The 19,089-nt window shown below is 35.6% G+C and overlaps 1 protein-coding gene across 4 annotated transcripts in view; it reads right to left on the bottom strand.

Moving 5' to 3' along the window:
* Positions 1–19,089, bottom strand: part of Rictor (RPTOR independent companion of MTOR complex 2) — a 107,689-nt gene that overhangs the window by 48,793 nt on the left and 39,807 nt on the right. For 3 of the 4 annotated variants that reach the window (XM_027401347.2, XM_027401348.2, XM_027401349.2), the window contains exons 3-8: positions 14,102–14,199; positions 10,374–10,438; positions 8,732–8,863; positions 7,830–7,893; positions 4,503–4,629; positions 964–1,133 (exon numbers count right to left, since the gene is read on the bottom strand). In XM_027401347.2, the coding sequence (XP_027257148.1) occupies positions 964–1,133; positions 4,503–4,629; positions 7,830–7,893; positions 8,732–8,863; positions 10,374–10,438; positions 14,102–14,199 (656 nt within the window). Of the gene's footprint in view, positions 1–963; positions 1,134–4,502; positions 4,630–7,829; positions 7,894–8,731; positions 8,864–10,373; positions 10,439–14,101; positions 14,200–19,089 lie in introns of those variants that run through there. The other variant, XM_035440593.1, reaches the window with a different exon arrangement.

The following is a 19,089-nucleotide window of genomic DNA, read 5'->3' as shown; positions in this document are numbered from 1 at the left end:
AGTGCCAAAGTGCTTTTTGTTCTGTTTTGTACTATTCGTTTATTAATTTAGTATGTTTGTAAATGTGTGTGCACACACACGTGATGGGAGTATGGGTGCACACATGCTATGGTGTGCATGTGCAAGTTAGAGGACACCTTTTGAGAAGTTTGTTCTTTCTTCCACCTTATTTCTGAGCCAGATTCTTCTTGCTGTTTCTGCTCAATTTTTCTACAAGAGTTTCCAGCCACTTCTTGTGCTTCTCCACAAATGCTAGGATCACAGAATTGAACCACACCCAGCTTTTATGGGTTCCGGGACAACACTCAGGCTGTCAGGTTACACATTAAGGGTTTTACTTTCTATACCATCTGTTCAGCCTCCAAAGTGGTTCTTATGTTAGACAATTTTAGTATTATTTAATGAATAGACAACATAATTAGCAGAAGATAGGCAATATTAACATACTGAGTTTCTTATATAGGCATATGTCTTAGTGTAATTTTATTCATCCTTTAGTTTTCTCAGGAAACTTCTTAGAGCTAATACAAAGTGAACTATTTTGCATGTTGTTGAAATATTCTTGATAATAACATTTTAAATTCATTACTAATTAGTAACTATACAGAATGGGAATAAACCAAACTAACACAGGTTATATAATTAATGTAGCACTTGAGTCTACTATTTCAAAATTTCAAAGTAAGGTTATGCATTTAAACTTATACTTTAGGGCTAGAGAATGGCTCAGTGGTTAAGAGCATTTGACTGCTCTTCCAGAGGATCCAAGTTCGATTCCCAGCACCCACATGGTACCTTACAAGCATCTGCAACTCCAGTTCTTGGGGTTCCAGTGCCCTTTCTACCCTCTGTGGGCACTGTACACATATAGTGCACTAACATTCATGAAGGCAACCCCCCATACACATTAAATAAATTATTTAAGAACTGTATTTTAAATTAGAAACAACTGAAAGTGCCTACCTCTAATTCTACATCAGCTCGTACATACTGTCGGGTCTTTGGATGATTAAGAAGGTGCAAAATTGTAGTAATGAGGGCCTCATTTATTCGACTTAATTGGCAATCAATCACATTTTTCAGGATGGTGTTTAGTCCGCCTCGAATGGCTACCACCTCTGGGTTCTGAAGTGCTAAAATGAAACAAAAACTAATTACATTCATAGTACTAAGTATTTAAAACCTATACTTCTACTTAACTCTTATGTTTCCTTTTGGATTTGAAAATTCCTTATTTGGGGGTGAGAGGAGGGAGAGGGAGAGGGGACTTACATGTGAAACAAGCCTGTTCCCTAACTTGAATTAATAATAATAAAAAAAAGAAAATTCCTTATTAACTATATTTACAAATAAAAGATAGCAGCTAAGAGTCATTTACTATCTTTTCCCCAAACTTGGTTTTTAAAATGTCTTTGAACAACTTTGTCATATTCTTCAGATATATTACTGAATACTTTGTCTTCAATTTCAGAGTTCATTTTACTGTAGAGACACTAACCCCTTTATAGAATTTGTTATTTTAAAATTTGCTTCAAGTGGTGCACATGATTTACTTTATAAAAAAGCACACATGCATGCAAACATACACACATATGCCTTTGTAACTTTAAGATGAAAAACTTCTCTCTCACTTTGAAGACTTAGACTGTTCCTTGCACGTACTTTGTGCTTTTTGTTGTTTTGGAAACAGTGTGTAAAAGTCAGCACAGCACTCAGGCAGCCTCACAGGCACTATTGTGCCTGAATCCTGAATGCTGGGAGTACTGGTATCTATCACTACACATGAGCCCAACATGTATGCATCTTCATGAATTAAGTTCCATTTGTTTCAATATGTCATGAAGTTGAGATTCACTGAGATAATAAACTCAATTTTCCCCACAAATATTTTACTAATTATCTCAGCATGTTTCTCAAATTCATTTTTACACTTTTTTCTTCCTTTTACGGAGACAGTGTTGCTATATTTGCAAACTGGCTTTGAACTTGGTATCTTACTGGCTCTGTCTCCGAACGACTGAGATGACAGGTATGTGTTATCATGTCCAGCTTTGGAATTTATTCTTAAATGATATGCCAACATGTTTTCAAAATAGGATATGCAACTTTAAAAAAAAAAGTTTTTCTCTTAAGAAATGAGAGTGATAGGCAGGCAGTGGTGATGCACGCCTTTCATCCCAGCACTTGGGAGGCAAAGCCTGACGCATCTCTGTGAGTTTGAGGCCAGCCTGGTCTACAGAGCAAGTTCCAGGACAGGATCCAATGCTATAGTGTCTCAAAAAAAAAAAAAAAAAAAAAAGATATTAATAGTTCCTAAAAATAATACGAAATGAAAGTTTCCTTTCTCCTTCGTATATATCTTTCTATAGTTTCTTCTGTCAAGTCTATTCTCTTGGATGATTTTAGAAATAGGTTTTCTCAAATTAGGTAAAATCACACAGAACCACAGGGCACAGATCTTAATGGCATTGGTCAATGTGCTTCCTCCAATGTCATCACTGTTCTCATTCTGTATGTCCCTTAGCTGTACCTTCTTGAAACTCAATTTGATACACTCAAAACTATCTCATATACGCATATCACCGTATTTCCTACACACTTATTATGTTTAATCTAGTTTACTTCTGAAATATATCAAATTTAAATTTTCACATGATTCCACAATGGTAATCTCATAGGTCATCTCTTCACTGGATTTAGTTTTCTCAATATATGTTTATAGTGACAACTAGCTGCTTTCCAATATTTAAACTTCATTTATTACTTTATTGATAATATGATTAAAAGTTTTAAACAATGTTTACTAAGAGTGTTGTCTCAAAACACAAGGTGCAAAGTGTCTAAGGAAGATGATGAATGTCAACCTCTGCCCTTCACATGTGTGCACACACATCATGCACGCCCATATGAAAAGGTTAACACCATGTGTTGATTTAATAGGAATTCTCCTTTCTCTTCCATTATTCTTTTCAAAGGGGCCTCATGGTGTCTTCAGCTGAACATAAATAACTTTTAAATGAGTACCTTACCCTAAGTATAGCTTTTCAGGTATGCCAGGCATGCAGGAAAATATTTTTGTCCATAAGATGTTTATGACTTTCTTTCTAGGCTATCAAGGAAGTAACCTTCTAATTACCTAAAGGTTTCTAGATGTAATATGCTCCTTTAATCTATTATTTCAAAGGTATGTCAGTGACCTTTCTAGAGCCAATAATCTCACCAGTGTTGCCAATCACACCTTTGGGTTTTGATCGACCACATATTCTACTTTTGTGTGACAGGATACTAACATTTATTTTAAAAACCTGTTTCTTTCCATGAGTTTCCAAGCATATATGCTTAAAAAAAAAAAAGAAAAAAAAACCTTCTGTTTAAAAATTACATTCTCCTTTATAAAAGAATTTCTCAATTTTGAGTTTTCCAAAGTTAAAGTATGTATTTCAATGTTTTCTTCTTCCAACTAGTATAAATTAAGGCTGAGCAATCTGTCTTGCATCTTAATATTAAATTGTAATTTTACTATTGTTTGAATCCTACGTGTAGTCCTGTTGGGTATTTATTTCCCTTCTTTCTTACTCTGGTTTGCTCACCCAATTACATTTTGCTTCACTTTATGATACACATCAATCAATATAGTTTTCTAGGCATCAGATACACGGTTATATTGTAAAATTTTATAATTTTCATAATAATTGTAATCATATTTCTGATCTTGTTTTTACACCAGGTATTAAGGAAAGTGTTTTCAATCTTCTGTGGCTCTTATTTTTGTAACTTAAACTTTATTAAATTATTTACTACCCCAAGAGGAAATATGATCTCCAAAATTTGTACTTTTGGTAATAGAAAAAAATCATCTTGTTACTTAAAATTATATTCCACTGACAACAAATGAGGTTGAATTTTACAAATTAGCCATGTAGGTATTTAGGGATTATCTGTGTTTAATATTTTACTTTACACTTGTTATTTTGTTTGTTTGATCTGCCAACAGTCTTTTTTTGGTTCCTTAAACTCTGCAGCTACTAAAATCCATTTATGATTTATTTGATAATTCAAAATTTACTCTCCTCTCAGTGCCCATATAAATAACCCACTCATGTTTTTATTCTCCCCTTTTTCATTCTAATATCTGATCTTTAATAAAAAGGGTTTATCAGAATTCATTTTTTGTACTGTAGACTATTACTTTAAACCACATCAAGATATAGTATCATCAATGTCAGAGGGCTAGACTAGCTAGTAGATTTCATTATCATTACTACTACTACTACTACTACTACTACTACTACTACTACTACTGGATTACAGATAATCAAATTTCATGATAGCAAATTTGAAAATTCACAAATATGAATTTTTGAATACCACATCTACTTTCCTAGCAGAAATTAACATTTTCTTATTTTTATAGCAATAACTAAAGCATTTTTCTTTTAAAGACATTAGGGAATGTTATAAGTACTTTATAAAACACTTCATTACTTCAAGAAAATTCTGACCTAGTTCACAGATAATGGCAATGCATGCCCGGACCATTCTGTCTCTTTCTTGAAGTCCATCATTTCCAACTGCAATTAATGAGTTGGCCACAGAACTAGGAAACAAGGAAGCGTTCACAGTAATCATCTGTAACAGAGAAGAATCAGAAGATAAGTCATTCACTTTTTAGTACATTTTAAATCTTATTTTATTCAGATGGAGATAGTTAAGGGCACAAAATTCTCTAAGACTGAGGCACCAGTTTTACTATTCAGCTTTGTATGGACATCCCAAAGAACTGTTTTAGCCGTGAAGGCCTTTATCATAACCAACAGTAAATATTAGCAATAATCACCATGGAAATGTTCCTCATTCTTTACTAATAATCTAAAGCTAAACAAGATTGTTTCTGAGATTCTAAGTCGCTCCAGCATAGGAGTGGCATCTTACACAGCTCCTTGGTGTTCGTACTGTTGCTCAGTGACATGAACAGTGGTGGACATAAAATTACACTGCTCCATCATCACCATGTCCCTCTGCTCCTCCCTCCTGATCAAACTGATTTGAACCGCACCCAGTCAATAAGCTTTAGCTACCATTACTTGTTGCTATGCCAAAAGGTAGACGAACTAATCATAATCCTGATATGTGAAAAATTCTGAGGTATATATATGTATGTATGTATATATCTTGTGATAAAATTCTGCATGAACCTCAAATCAAAGGTTGAATCAGCAATAACATTAACTGCAATTCTGGAAACACGTCAAGAGTATCTACCTTTGATTTAAAAAGCATGAAGAAAATAAAGCAGATGGAAAACTACTGTTTAATACAGACTATTTGGTAGATCAACTATTCCAAAATAACACCCTAGGGTAGGAAAAGAGGTTATATTTTGGTAGGGAGAAAAGAAATTCTCCTGGATGTTACTGGAGTTAGAAGCCTGCTAGACGAATTAAAATTTGTGTTGTGACAGGGTACAAGATGGCTAAAGAAAGACACTCAGGTAAGGTTATGAGGACCAAAGGAATAATCTGTGCTGCTCAGTCTGGCTGTAATACAGGGGGCTTATGTCATTTAAGTAGCAGTAAGTAAATAATACTACACAGTTCAGCAGAAATTAAAGAATACAACTTCACAACCATTTCCAATCACTAGATTCCAAGTATGGTTTCCTAACTGTTTCTCAGTCAATTCTTCCCACTAACCAAATAAAGGAGGACGAAGATGGCAGGCTAGAAGAATGTAATCTTCCTAAGGAGGAGGAATCTAAGCCTCTCATATTTTAAATCATAATTTTTACTGGTGTATTAGTATGTTCATAAGAAGACTTCCACCAAAAGACTGGAAGATGAATCAGGAGTTAAAAGCACAGCTACTCTTCCAGAGAACCAAATTCATTTCCTAAAACCCACTGTGGATGGATAACAATATGTAATTTCTTTATTCATAAAATCGAAATTAATACTAATAGGAATTTGTACTTTTGTTTTCTTTCATTTGTACCTGTGAGGATTTCATTTGGTGGAATCACATGCCCCTTGATATACTATTCCACTGGATAGTGGGAAAGCCACAGTGAAAACCCAGTGTCCCATGCTACATTGGCCAATAAGTGTAAAACAATGGCACTTGTCTCACTAATTTTCTTTTTTGGAAAATACAGTTTGTTTGTTTTTTTAAAGATGTTAGGCTAATTATTTTTAGCATGTAATATATATTAGTTTTTAATGTAATACATGTTGAAACTCCAAACTTCCAACTATTCTAAGTACTATAGAAAGAAATTTTGTTTCTTATCATGGTTACTCATCTTATTAGGAAAGATTTATGAACAAATAGTATAAATTATTTTAAAATTTAAATATGAAAAGCCAAAACACAGTCCTGACCTAACAGTTAACTTAAAACAAAAGTTTCAAAGCCTATCCCTGTAGTAGTTTGAAAGAAAAAAGGCACCATAAGGAGTGGCACTATTAGGAGGTGTGGCTTTGTTGGAGTAGGTGTGGCCTTGCTGGAGAAAGTGTGTCACTATGGGGGTAGGTTCTGAGGTCTCCAATGATCAAGCTACACCCAGTGACACAGTTCACTTCCTGTTGCCTGTGAATCAAGATGCAGAATTCTCAGCTCCTTCCCCAGTACCATGTCTGCCCGCATGCTGCCATGTCCCACTATGATAACTGTAAGCACACCAATTGAATGTTTTTCTTTTTAAGAGATGTGATGGGTCATGGTCTTCAGAGCCAGAGAAACCTTAACTAAGACACTCTCCAATAACACTTTTATTGGAATTTCAATCTTCTTTAAAAAAAAAAATCCAATTCCTTATTCCTTACTATAGTAGAAAAGAGAAAACAGCATACCAACTCTACAGTCTACCATCTAGAACATGCAACAGATTTAACAATAAGATAAAGAAGAAACAGTTAATAAATTCAACTATAAAAATAATTTTAAATTTAAAATTTAAAACAGTTTAAATTTTAAATTGTGTACAGTGGTACATGCCTGCAAGTCTAACATTAAGGAGGCTGAGGCAGGAGATCAAGAGTTTGAGACCAACCTGGGCTACAAAGTGTATTTCACCCAGCTAGAGCCACACATCAAGACCCAGTTTTAAAATATCAGTAAAATTAGCATTAGACATTTTCACATTCGCAAAAATATAACTGCATTAGTTTTATAAATTAGTTTCTTTCAGAGGGAAAGATATGATACTTGTCTTAGGATGTGTTCCAATCAAATTTACTTTCTCATCACTTTCCTGGTTGGTCAAGAGGACATCACATTATCAACAAGTGAAATCGAAACCTGTGAAGGAATCCTAGAAGCTTTGTGGGTTGCCTTGAATCAAATCCTTTCCTCAGCTTCAACGGTGACATTTTATATAGGAAAGCGATCTGTGCAAACTGTTTATCACTTACATAGGAAAGCATCACAAGTTCCCATGGGCTGTCTACAAACTTATCTTGAAAGCAGTGCACACTTGTTTGTGATATTTTACACTACTAGATAGGAAAAATCACACATTAAAGGATGATGAAGATGGTTGGGGGCATTACGCTTTCTCTAACAACAAAGCAGTAAGTACATTTACATGTCCAGAAATACTGCTCAGCATGGTCATTTTCTTAGAAGCTATCCTCAATCACATAGACTAATTAAAGAAATACTCCAAGCTTACCACAATGTTTAACAGATCTACTTACTTTATAACAAATTAAAATGTTTAATGAAAATTCATTCTTCAGATCTCAATAAAAATATCCTATAGCCATCTAAATCTGGAAGCATTTAACATGGAAGCACTCGTTTGCCTTTATACTCTCACACATGGCACATACCTTTCTGACTAAGCGAAGTGCTTGTGTCCTCTCCACCTCATTGCTCTGCTGGATGTCAATGCACCTAAATAATATAAAGCATCAGTCACTGAGACATACTATGTAACAACATCTTGCAGAATATTAGGTTGGATTATCCAATATAGTGAATTAAAACTTCAAAAAACTATAGTACATGCTTTCCCAGTAACAGCAAATATTTAACTACATATCTCAAGTGACAAATATTACCAGATACTTCAATTAAAATATCATGGGGGAAAAAAGGTGATACATCTATAAAGAAAGAATCACAATATATAGAGCAAAGCATCAGAGAAGTACTAAAAAAAATTTTACCTACCTGATTAAAAAAGATCACAGTAATGTATATAAATTATATAGGGAAATATTTGCAGCTTGTATTAGTTTGTGATTTTAATCAAGGTTTAAATTGTGTCTATAATGACTGTATTATTCAATGTAAGAATCAGGGCAACTTCTTTTAAAATAACTCAACACTGAAAACTATCTTGAATGAACAGACTATAATGTGTTCTAATCTTAAAACCAAATACTACAGAGCAATGATAAATTTAAAAGACAAAAAGTGTACCAACATAGAAGAGCCTTACAGACAATGAGCAAAGAATAATTAATGTATACTTACATGTGTGGTTTTATATATATTAATATATAATGTGAAATACAAGGACAGGGAAACTAGTTTACAATTTTACAACTGCTTAGAGGTATAATGCAGCCTTCCTATTATGCTAAAAATGCCCTTAGGCTTATGTGATCATTTGTTTGTAAAACTTATCAAGCTTTATACCAAAAGTCTATACACATTTGATACTACGCTAAAATTCAACACAAAACTTTAAAAACACATGAAACATAAGCAACTCTAGGAAAATTACCTAGCTATTAAATAGTCCACTTTCAATCTTAGCACCTTCTGCAGAATACTGGAATCTTGTATGAGATATCGAAGTGCTCGCAACCCTGCTGCTCTCACTTCTTTTGCTTCGTTTAATAAAGCTAAGCGCAAACTGTATGAAAAGAAACAAACAACGATTTGTTAATTGCAACATGAGTTTCAAAGACACACAAAATTTCAGTAGATTACTCGGCCCTCATCTGAAATGCTTGGGATGAGACATATTTCCGATTCCTAGTATTTTTATTTTGAAGAGGGACTACTTTCAAGGCTATGCCAAACTGAGTATCTCTCATCTGGAAACCTAGAATGCCAAGCTTTTTGACACTAGAGACAACTAACAAAGCCTCAGACTTCAGAGCACTTCAGATGTTTTCATACTTCAGAGTATTCACCCAGATCAAGTTCTTCCTCAGCTGAGGTTATCCCAAACTTTTGTTACCTATGATTAATTCTATTAAAAAAGACAAAAACAAACAAACAAACAAAAAACACTAAGTGCCTGTGCTCTATCCAGTCTCACTAACTCAGCCAATGTTGAATTTTAATTGTGTTCTAGCATATTGTATAGCTGCAAGGAGAAATCTCACAGAATCTTTTCAGTGTATCTTTAGATGTTTCTACAATGTATCCTTTACTTGTATCTGTGTTTCCACAAAGTCCCAAAGGATGATTAGTTTAAATCAAAAGGAAGATCTTTTATAGTAGCAAAAACACATCACTAGTCATGGTAACTCTTAAGAACATCAAAATGTAGTAATGAATTGCCTGATCAATAACCTCCTACTGGCATATAATGAATTTCTAATAGGTACACACTTTCTTAGGTAAAATCTAGATTTACTGGTTCTTATTATTCCTTGGAACAGTGAGAGAAATTAAGTCTGCATTTTCGATATTTACTTTTAACCTTTAAAGAAGTCTGGGTATTTTTTGACCAGTAACTTTAGTTCTTTGTATCTGGCAATCACAAAAGCTCAACTAAGGCTCATGACACAACAAAGTCACTGAAGATCCTGAATTTTTCTTCTGGCCAACTACCGTTTCTACAGAATTAAGAATGTGGTGCTGATCCTTTTCAGAATTCAAAGCATTTGCTCATTGAAATCCTGAATATGTATCTATGGTATGGTGTACATACTTTAATTTTACAAGCTCTGCAAAATGAACACATCCTTTGCCAAATTTCATTTCCTTCAGTACCTTCTGGGTTACTTCCTGAAGCTAGTAGAGTTTGATTATACAAAGAACCACTAAGATATTTTCTTATAATTTCCTTGACTTGCTGCCAAGTAACAGAAAAATCTTTCTTCAAACCCTTGCTATTAACACAGTGTTTCTTATGAAATTCCAAGGCTTATAGCACATTTCCTACCAATAGATGATCAATTTCATTATTACCTTGTGTTAGAGGGCCTGGTAGACCCATATGGGATCTGATGTGTGTTATATACAATAAATGATTTCTATTTCTAATTACTTGTTGTAGTTGAATAAATAACAAAATTAATTCTGGAAGAAAAAAAGAATGTGGTGCTGTTATCCTACCTTTAATTGAAATGGTTACAATGGAAATTACTGAAATAAGGAGGGAAGACTTACCAAGTTTGAACTAAACTTACCAAATTATGATGTCTTCATAATTAAAGCCCAGTTTTTCTTCACTATGGCCAATATCACAAAGAAGCTGTTAGAAGAAACAAAAAGCATATGAATTTAAATTTATATATTTATGTGCACAATTTTGGTTCAAATTGAGAGCACTGGTTATAAGCCACCTACACAGGTGACTGACTACATGTGGTTCTAATTTAGGTCTGAAATTTGAAAATTGGTTTCTATTCAAAAGCTGGATAAAGTTCCTGAATTTGAATTACATGTATATGTAATTCTTATTTATTTATAGTATGTGTGTAGATGTGTGAACACACATATGCACCACCATTAAGTGTGTAGAGGTAAGAGGACAACTTGTAGTAGTCAGTTCTCTCCTTCTATCATTTGGGTCCCTAGGATTAAACTCAAGTCATCAGGGTTGGCAGCAATGCCTTTACCCACTGAATCATCTTACTAGCCCCAAGCTCTTGAGATCCTTTTGCCTTAGCCCTCAAAGTAGCTGGGATTACAAACTACACCACCAAGCCCCAACTCTTAGAAGGTAATTTACACATACACACAAACACAGAGAGACGAATATAAAAATTGGAATGGTATACTTAGAAAAGGAAAGCATTTTATGGTATACTACAATGTGAAAAGAATTCATGCTTCAAGTAAATATACATAGGTCTGCACATACAAACCTATATTTATAGACTTTATATTTTAAACTCATCTAAAAATACCTGGTATAGCTGGACGGTGCTGGTGCATGCCTTTAATCCCAGCACTCAGGAGGCAGAAACAAGTGGATCTCTGTGAGTTCAAGGCCAGCCCCCAGGACAACTAGGGTTACACAGAGAAACCAAAAACAGCCAAAAAACATTGTACCTTCTTAATAAATTGTAAATAAAACTGAGCACATTACAAAACACTTTCAGTTCATTTTACTCTTATAATGTAAATAAAAACACTCACAAACATATTCACACATTGTTACCAGAAAAAGGTCAGCACCTTCTAGCCATAACCTCTGAAAACCTGGTAGAATACTTGGAAGGGAGAGGGATGCAAAGGAGAGAAGGCTTTCACTTTTTACTGTACAATCTCTATACCTTTTTCACATTTTATAACACACACACCTTAATATTTTTTAAACAGCAAATAAAGATGTTTTCAGAGCTTTAAAACATTTTAGAATGGAAAGGGCCTAACAGATTCTCATCTTTGGAAGCCAGGTCTTTAGACTGTGAACATGTTGTCTGTCTTAAAAATAGAACATTAAGATTATATTCATCATCAGTCTGCTATACACACTGCTGTATCTAGTAAGATGATGTCAGAGGGCAAGCATGGTGTGTGGCATTCACATGATAAAAAGATCACATCACCAGCTCCCTCCCTTCACAGCTATGAGGGGTTTTTAAGAAAGAAGTTCACCCCAACAACATTAGTACCATTAACATCAACAGCTAGTTATGCTTAATAGTAAAACAAATGCTAGCCAATCAAACCATTCTTCAGAGATTTTTGAGAACCTCTAAATTATACTAAGGAAGAACATAAACATACAGACTTTATAGGTATCTGGCAGCTCAATAAATACTTTCACACCCAGCTCTCTAGCAATATGGATGCCGAGGCTTACTATTACAATCAAATTCAGTATGTGCTTGGTAAATGAATGAATTTTATAACGAAATCCAAACACATTTACTGGGAGCTATTCCTGGGGACATTTTTGCTTATCACCACTGGTGTATATAAATAAATATTCCAGTCATATAGTGGGGAGAGCCAGAAACAAGGCTCACCTTCTTCAAAGTAATGACCTGATCTGTTAAGTCACGAGTGCTAACACCGAAGACCCCTCATCTACAACCTACAACTCATCTGCGAAACAGGCTTATCTTCTTAGAGTTAGTGAAAAACTAGCAAACAGGTAAGAAGTAAAAATCCAAGTAAAACAAGCCCCAAGTTGCTCTGCTATAGAACTATCTCACAAGCCCACTGTCCCACATCTGAAGACATTAGCATTCCTGTGAATTTCCCCAGGACTGCTTTGTTAGTTTCTTGGGTTGGACTATAAATTTTGAACTAAAGCTTCATGCTTCCCCTATATCACTAATTAGCCAAAGTAAATTTTATCAAGCTTAAAGTTACTGAGTTTCTTTATGAGGAAGTGCTTTAGACCGTAACTCGGGACTTGTTTCTGTATAGACATTTTCTACTGGTTTCCCAACCCACAAGTGCCTGAAGTCAGCCAACAATAAGCTAGCACAAAAAAGGCAAAAGTAATTTTTAAAATATGATTTAAAAATACAAAACACACAATCTTGAGCCTTCATTATAAAAATCACTGCACAGTGGTGACAACTACACACAGGAAGAGGAGGGCAAACATAAAGCAAAGAAGAATTAGGAAAGAGAGAGGAGAGAAGGAATGACAGGTGGGGACAGCCCAAAGAAGGTAAGTAGAGGGAGAGGAGAATTTGAGAATATAGACCAAAATGCATAGACAAAGTGAGAAAAAAACTGATAACATGCTATGAAAGAAATTTACATGAAGCCAGGAAGAAAAGGGAGGGAGGTGACTAAAGGAACTAACCATACACACCAAAGCATGGACACAGACAGAAGACAACAGGGACAGAGAAAGGTACTACCCTAGAGGTGAAGGGTTAAACCAACCCCACTCCAAAAGTGCCATTCCAGTACTATCCAATGCCTGCTAGGTGGCAGCCAGAGTTGGTTATGAATGCTAGAAACATGGCTAACATAAACTGAGACATCTGTAAGTATAAAATACTCCTTTTAATTGTGAAGATATAGTATAAAGAGTTAAATGACATTTAATGTTCTTGTCTGATACAGCAAACAGCAATCATTCAGAATAGCTTAGTGAAAGCTACCAAAATTAAATTCATAAGCTTCTTTCATAGTGCTTACACAGCTTTCCACTAGACAGCGCTGCTCTAGGACTAGATTGCTCTAGTACTAAGGCTGGCAGAGGGGGCTGGTAATAGTCACAGCCATCCTTACAACCATCCCTAAACTGCACCAAGACAGGTAGAGCAACACACTGAGGTGTCCAATGCCAGTTATAACAGCATTCCTATGCCTAATAAAAGAGTTTTTAACAGTTTAATTTAGGCAAGTGTGGGCTTATCTGAGTTATGTAAAGCTCAGCAAAATAAAACTGATATTTAATAAAAGGGAAGAAAACTGGAAAATGTGTTTCACTTGAGCTCTTATTTAGGTACAGATTGTGGGAACAAATAATCAGGATAAGTAAGGGTGATACAAACAGGTCTCAGAATTATATTTTTCCAAAATATATATAACAAATTAATATTGATGTCACAACATAATATTGATGTCACCAACATCATAATCCAATAAAAGACTGGATTATAGAATTCTTAGTAACCTGCTTCTATTTTATTTTCAAGGCCTACAAAACTTTCTAAAATACAAACATATTCCTATTACTTTAATGCATTTGATAGGTAGGCATGGTGATGTAACTGAAGTTTTACTTCCTTGGAGAGATGGCAGGTACCAGGGATTCTGACATCAGCATAGACAACAGCAAAACTCTTCAAAAACTTAAAACAAGATGAAATCAGTGAAAAAAATCAGAAAAAAAGCTAATAATTCATTAAGTTATTCAAAATGTCTTCTCAATGATCATTAGGAAATGTTTAGAGTCAGGAAAAAGAATGTGGCAGTATAGGTTCAAGCTACTTACCTTAGTGAAGTTATTCAGATGGCCCAACTTTCTCATATTTGATACACCTTGCAATTTGGCCACATTTTGGAGGATCTCCCTTAAGTTATCAGATGGTTCTGGCAGTAAATACAAAACACCTTAGCAAAAGTTTAAGAGCATTAACATAATCAAACATAGAATATATGCTGTGTCAAACCTCCACAATGTTGGTTCTCAGATTATAGTCTAACCCTTCACCCCAAAATCCACACATTTAGTTAACTTCAAAGTTCAATTCCCTTCACATTTCCACTATGCTCACATACACCTATTGTCCAGTACTATGTATCACTTGGAATTACTCAACCACAAAAATCATAAATCTCAACATAACTTTCATTTTTGGTTGTTAGGTAGCAACAGAGACCGAGTATAATGCCCAGTTTTAATCAGCCAAAAAACATAAGATACAACATTTTTAGGGTATAGTTTTTACAACACTCAACATATGCAATAAACAACAATCCCTTAAGAATGAGAAGCACTCATGCATGCCCTACACTTGCACTGGCTAACTGCTTTAAATGTTTTCAGGTACTGTAACAGGGAGGGAAAATCTAAGCAAACTGAGTTAAAGACACACAGCTAAGTGTCCAGAGACCACCAATTACTAGAGAAAGGTACTTCCCAGAAAAGAACTCTGAAAATCTGGCAAAGGGGCTTGTGGCACAGTCAGCAGAGCAACAGTCACTGCAGGAGCGTGAGGAAGGAAGCCACCGATCAAAAGCAAACCTGGAGGTTGAATATCCTTCCTTACATCCAGGTTAAAAAGCACTGTGTGACATGAAGTGAGTACTGCCAATTTAATAAAAACAGTAAGTCATAAATTCAAGATTCCAAGCAGAGGGAACATGAAGAAATTATACAAAGGCATACCATAAATAAATTGCTCAATACTACTGAAAGAGGGTCAGCAAGATGGGTGAGCAGGTAACCAAGCCTGATGACCTCAGTCTGATCCCCCCTTGCCATGTAAACATGGGAGAAAAGGAACTTCACACATCTGTCTTCTGACCTCTACATATGTGCTGTAGCATGCACACCCAAGGGCACACACAGTAATAAAATTCCACTGAAAGTCTATGAGCAGAAAAGCGTATCACAGTTCACCTGCTTTACAAAAGCATGCCAATGGCCAGAAATGGTTCTGCTGTAGTTTACCAATTCCTCAAAACAACACAAAATTTCTCAATCTACTAATATTTTTACATCTTGTTTTAAATAAAACAAAGTCAGAATCTTTACAATTACATTATAATTTTGTTCATATTTTAGTTTAAGAGTCATTGTAACTTCATTTAAGATCTTTAAAAGACAAGTATTTGTTCTAATTAGTGTTTTCCTTACTAAATGAAACTGTTCTGTTCTGCATTTAGCTTCTATTCTACCTGATTTCACTATAATATTTGGTGTTGGCCTTCACAATGCTGATACCTCAGCAAACACAGTACCCAAAACTGCTAATTCCCTGTGCTTTTGACACTGAAACCTGCTAAAATCCCCTTCCTTTCTATCTTCATCTCTTATAAATTCAATTTAGTTTTATGTGGATTAGCAAGGGGCTGTATTAATGACCTACACATCTCCCTTAAAAGTAAAATGAAAGCATAGCATTAAGTGAGACCAGATCCTTTAAAAAAAATGATAAAGGCCTGATTTAGGTCACTACTGGTACTCCATAATATCACTTTGTTGTTGTAAATTGTATCTATAAAGAATGAGGGAAGAAACATGTTAATCATTTAACAATGTTTGAGAAGATCAAAAATTTATAACAACCTTTAAGATAACTTAGAACCTATGCAGCTTGCAGAGTCAAAGAGGAAAGTCCATTAAAAATGTTAGGAACCAAGGAATTCCTCAAGTGACAAGATGGTAGTCACTCCTAGCTGAATAATGCAGAAGATTCAGCTTGAAGAGGACTGCTTTAGAGAGAGGCATCACAGCTGAAGCCTGGACGTTTTAAAAGTACAATCTGTTGTTAAGTGTACAATCTTCTCACAGGTCACTAATCAACAAGAATCAACCGAGAGCTCAGTTTTCTGAGCTTCCATCAGGCACTGGGGACACAGCATATGCAAAAACCTGGTGTCTCATACATATACTTCCCTCATAAGAGGAAAAAAAAGGCTGCATTCAACAAGCGCCTCAGACTGTAAGAGTGTAACACAAAAAAATAAAAACCCAGAGATAGATATTGGGGTTCAAGCGTCAACCTGAATATCAGAGAAGCCAAGCAGCTGGCCACACTAGCTCTTACCTCTACCTCAAACTGAAATGGTTGGTCCTGTCTCCACGAGTTCTCACCAAGCCTCAGTCCCCACAATGTGGCTAGAGACTGCCTCATGAGACCCTTTGGTTCTTCCTTTTATACCATTCAAATCCTGGCATTCAAGGTGTGTGATTCAAAGTGCTGAGATCACCTTTGTATGAGCTGCTTCTCTTTAGGGCTGGATCAATTTCATGTAGTTCAGTGTGGCCTTGAATTAACAGAGATCCATCTGCTTGTCTCTTGAGTCCTGGAATTAAAGGTGTATGCCACCACCGCCTGGCTCTAAGGCTTGCTAGTATGGCTGCTAGGATTAAAGGTGTTTATCACCATTGCCTGACCTCTATGGCTTGTGGCTGGCTTTGCCTTCTGAACCCTCCAGCAAGCTTTAGTAAATCATAAATAATATATCACCACATAAAAGTTCAGTTTCTTTGGAAATAGTTGCTGAAAACACAGTTCCCCTAAACAGCATGTCCCTTCCCAGGCCAACTCAAAACAGTAAGAAGGCCTTTTCAGACACTGAGATACTATCTAACGCTCACATGCTACAATGTTGAAATCAGGGAACTCCGACTTATATTGAGTCAAAGATGCCCTGGTAATGAAATGAGATTTTTCTAGTTTCTTCTTTCCCTGGAAGACTGGGGTTTGGGTAAATCTTTTCTGTAGAAGTCTCAGATAAAAGCCAAAGTAGATTTTATAGATCATGAAATTTCTTGGCATGTAAATAAATAAAAATAGTTTTGTGTTTAGTCTAAACTTCCATGAAACAGAAACACTGCATACATGTCTTAAGAACCAAAATTTATTCTTACACTTTTGGAAGCCTCAAGTATAAGGCCAGAGTAAATTTGGTGAGTTGGAGTGAGGCCTCTTTTCCTTTTATTTATTTCCTCACATGGTAGAGAAAAGGGACTAGACAAAAGACCCTCTCACTATCTCATGATCAAGTATCTTCCCAAGGTTCAACCTCCTAACAGCAGCAGGAGACTAGGATTTCAACATAGGAATCTGAGGTGAAATAAACAGTTTGTTCACTGGATTGTATCTCAGTAGGGTAAAGGCAGTAGTTTCAGCCTGTTATCCTGATGGTCTACACCTATAATCCCAGAGGTACAGCAAAAGGATCAGGAATTCAAAGCCTATCTTGGTCACACTGAGAGAGAAAGTGAAAGGATTATATAATGACTAAAAATTAATGCAGACTTTATGTTCCACGGCATGACAATTCCTGTTGTGTTTTTTGAGACAGAGTCTTGTAAAGCAGCCCTGAATGGCCTTGAACTCAAGGTAATCCTCCTGCTTCTGTCTTTTTTGCTTTTCCAAACAGTGTCTATCACTATATAACCCAAAGTGTCTATGACTATATAACCCAAAGTTAACAATACTCCAGTCTTAGCTTCCAAGTACTAGGATTAACAATCATTCCCTACCATGTCCAGCTTTTCTACATTGTTCTTATAAGTAAAAAAGAAAAAAGACAATTTCAAAATAATTAAATTATAGTAAATATGTGCTATATATTTTACTGTGCTCTACAGCAATCACAGTACACACACATGCAGCTTTTGCCAGAGTTTCACATATTTTTGTCATCATAAATTTTATCTATGTTGAAGCTTGTTTTGTATAGTACTTCTGAATATAAAAGTAACTTTTGGTTAAAAAAAATTGGAAATAACAAAAGAGAATACAAAAACGTGCTGAAGTTCCTGGAATAACTAATTTTACTTGCCAAGCTGACTAGATTAAAGACCCAGAAGAGCAGCAAAGATTGGTTGAATGCATGTGAGAGTACACATCACATTACACCCACAGGCTAGCATGTGAATCTGAGTGGACTAACTGGGGAAGGTCTGCTCTCAGCGTGGGCAGGAGCCCTCTCCAGTTGGTCAGGCATGGAGCTACATCAAGAACTGAGGAAACAAAATGAAAATAACAGAGGAATCACTTTATAAGAAGGGCAAAAGTCAAAAAGTCAGGCACCACCAAGTGCTGTAGAGGAAGAGGGCATTAGAGCTTTTATATACAGTTGGGACAGTGTAAAAAGCTACAATCCTATTAGAAAGCTACTGGTACAACTACTGTGACTATGATCCAAAGTTCCACTAAAAGAAATTGTAGTTAAGACACTGAAATACTAATCAACAAAAATAAAATACCTAGGACAATATGGATCAGTCTCAAAATCTTACAAGAAGCCAGCAGACAAAAAGAAGCCAGCAGACAAAAACATACACTGTGCCATTCCAGGTATATGTAGTTAAAGCATAAAGTAATGTAATAGTGAAAGGAATTAGACAGTGGCAGCTAGGAGAGGAAGTAACCAACAGAAAAGAGATGGAAAGGTTTTGGGTTAGGGATGGAATTTTTGTCTCATTTGGTGGAGTATACACCCATCAAATTTAAGGATATACATAAAACATGTACTGTGCTAGCTAGTCATCTGAGGGAACCTCCATTATGAGAAAATGCCTTCTATCACACTGGCCTGTGAACAAGTCTATGGAACATTTTCTTGATTGATGATCCACAAGAGGGCCCATCTCACTGTGGATGGGACCATCCATAGGCTGGTGGCCCTCATTGATAGATGAAAGCAGGCTTAGCAAGCCAAGAGAAGTAATCCAGTAAGCAACACTCCTCTATAGCTTCTGCATCAGCACCTGGCTCTAGGTTGCTGCTTGAGTTCCTG

This window comes from Cricetulus griseus, chromosome 2 (assembly GCF_003668045.3).
Source record: "Cricetulus griseus strain 17A/GY chromosome 2, alternate assembly CriGri-PICRH-1.0, whole genome shotgun sequence".
Lineage (NCBI taxonomy): Eukaryota > Metazoa > Chordata > Mammalia > Rodentia > Cricetidae > Cricetulus > Cricetulus griseus.
The sequence above is the reverse complement of the archived record's forward strand: the minus strand, read 5'-3'. Positions and strand labels throughout refer to the sequence as shown.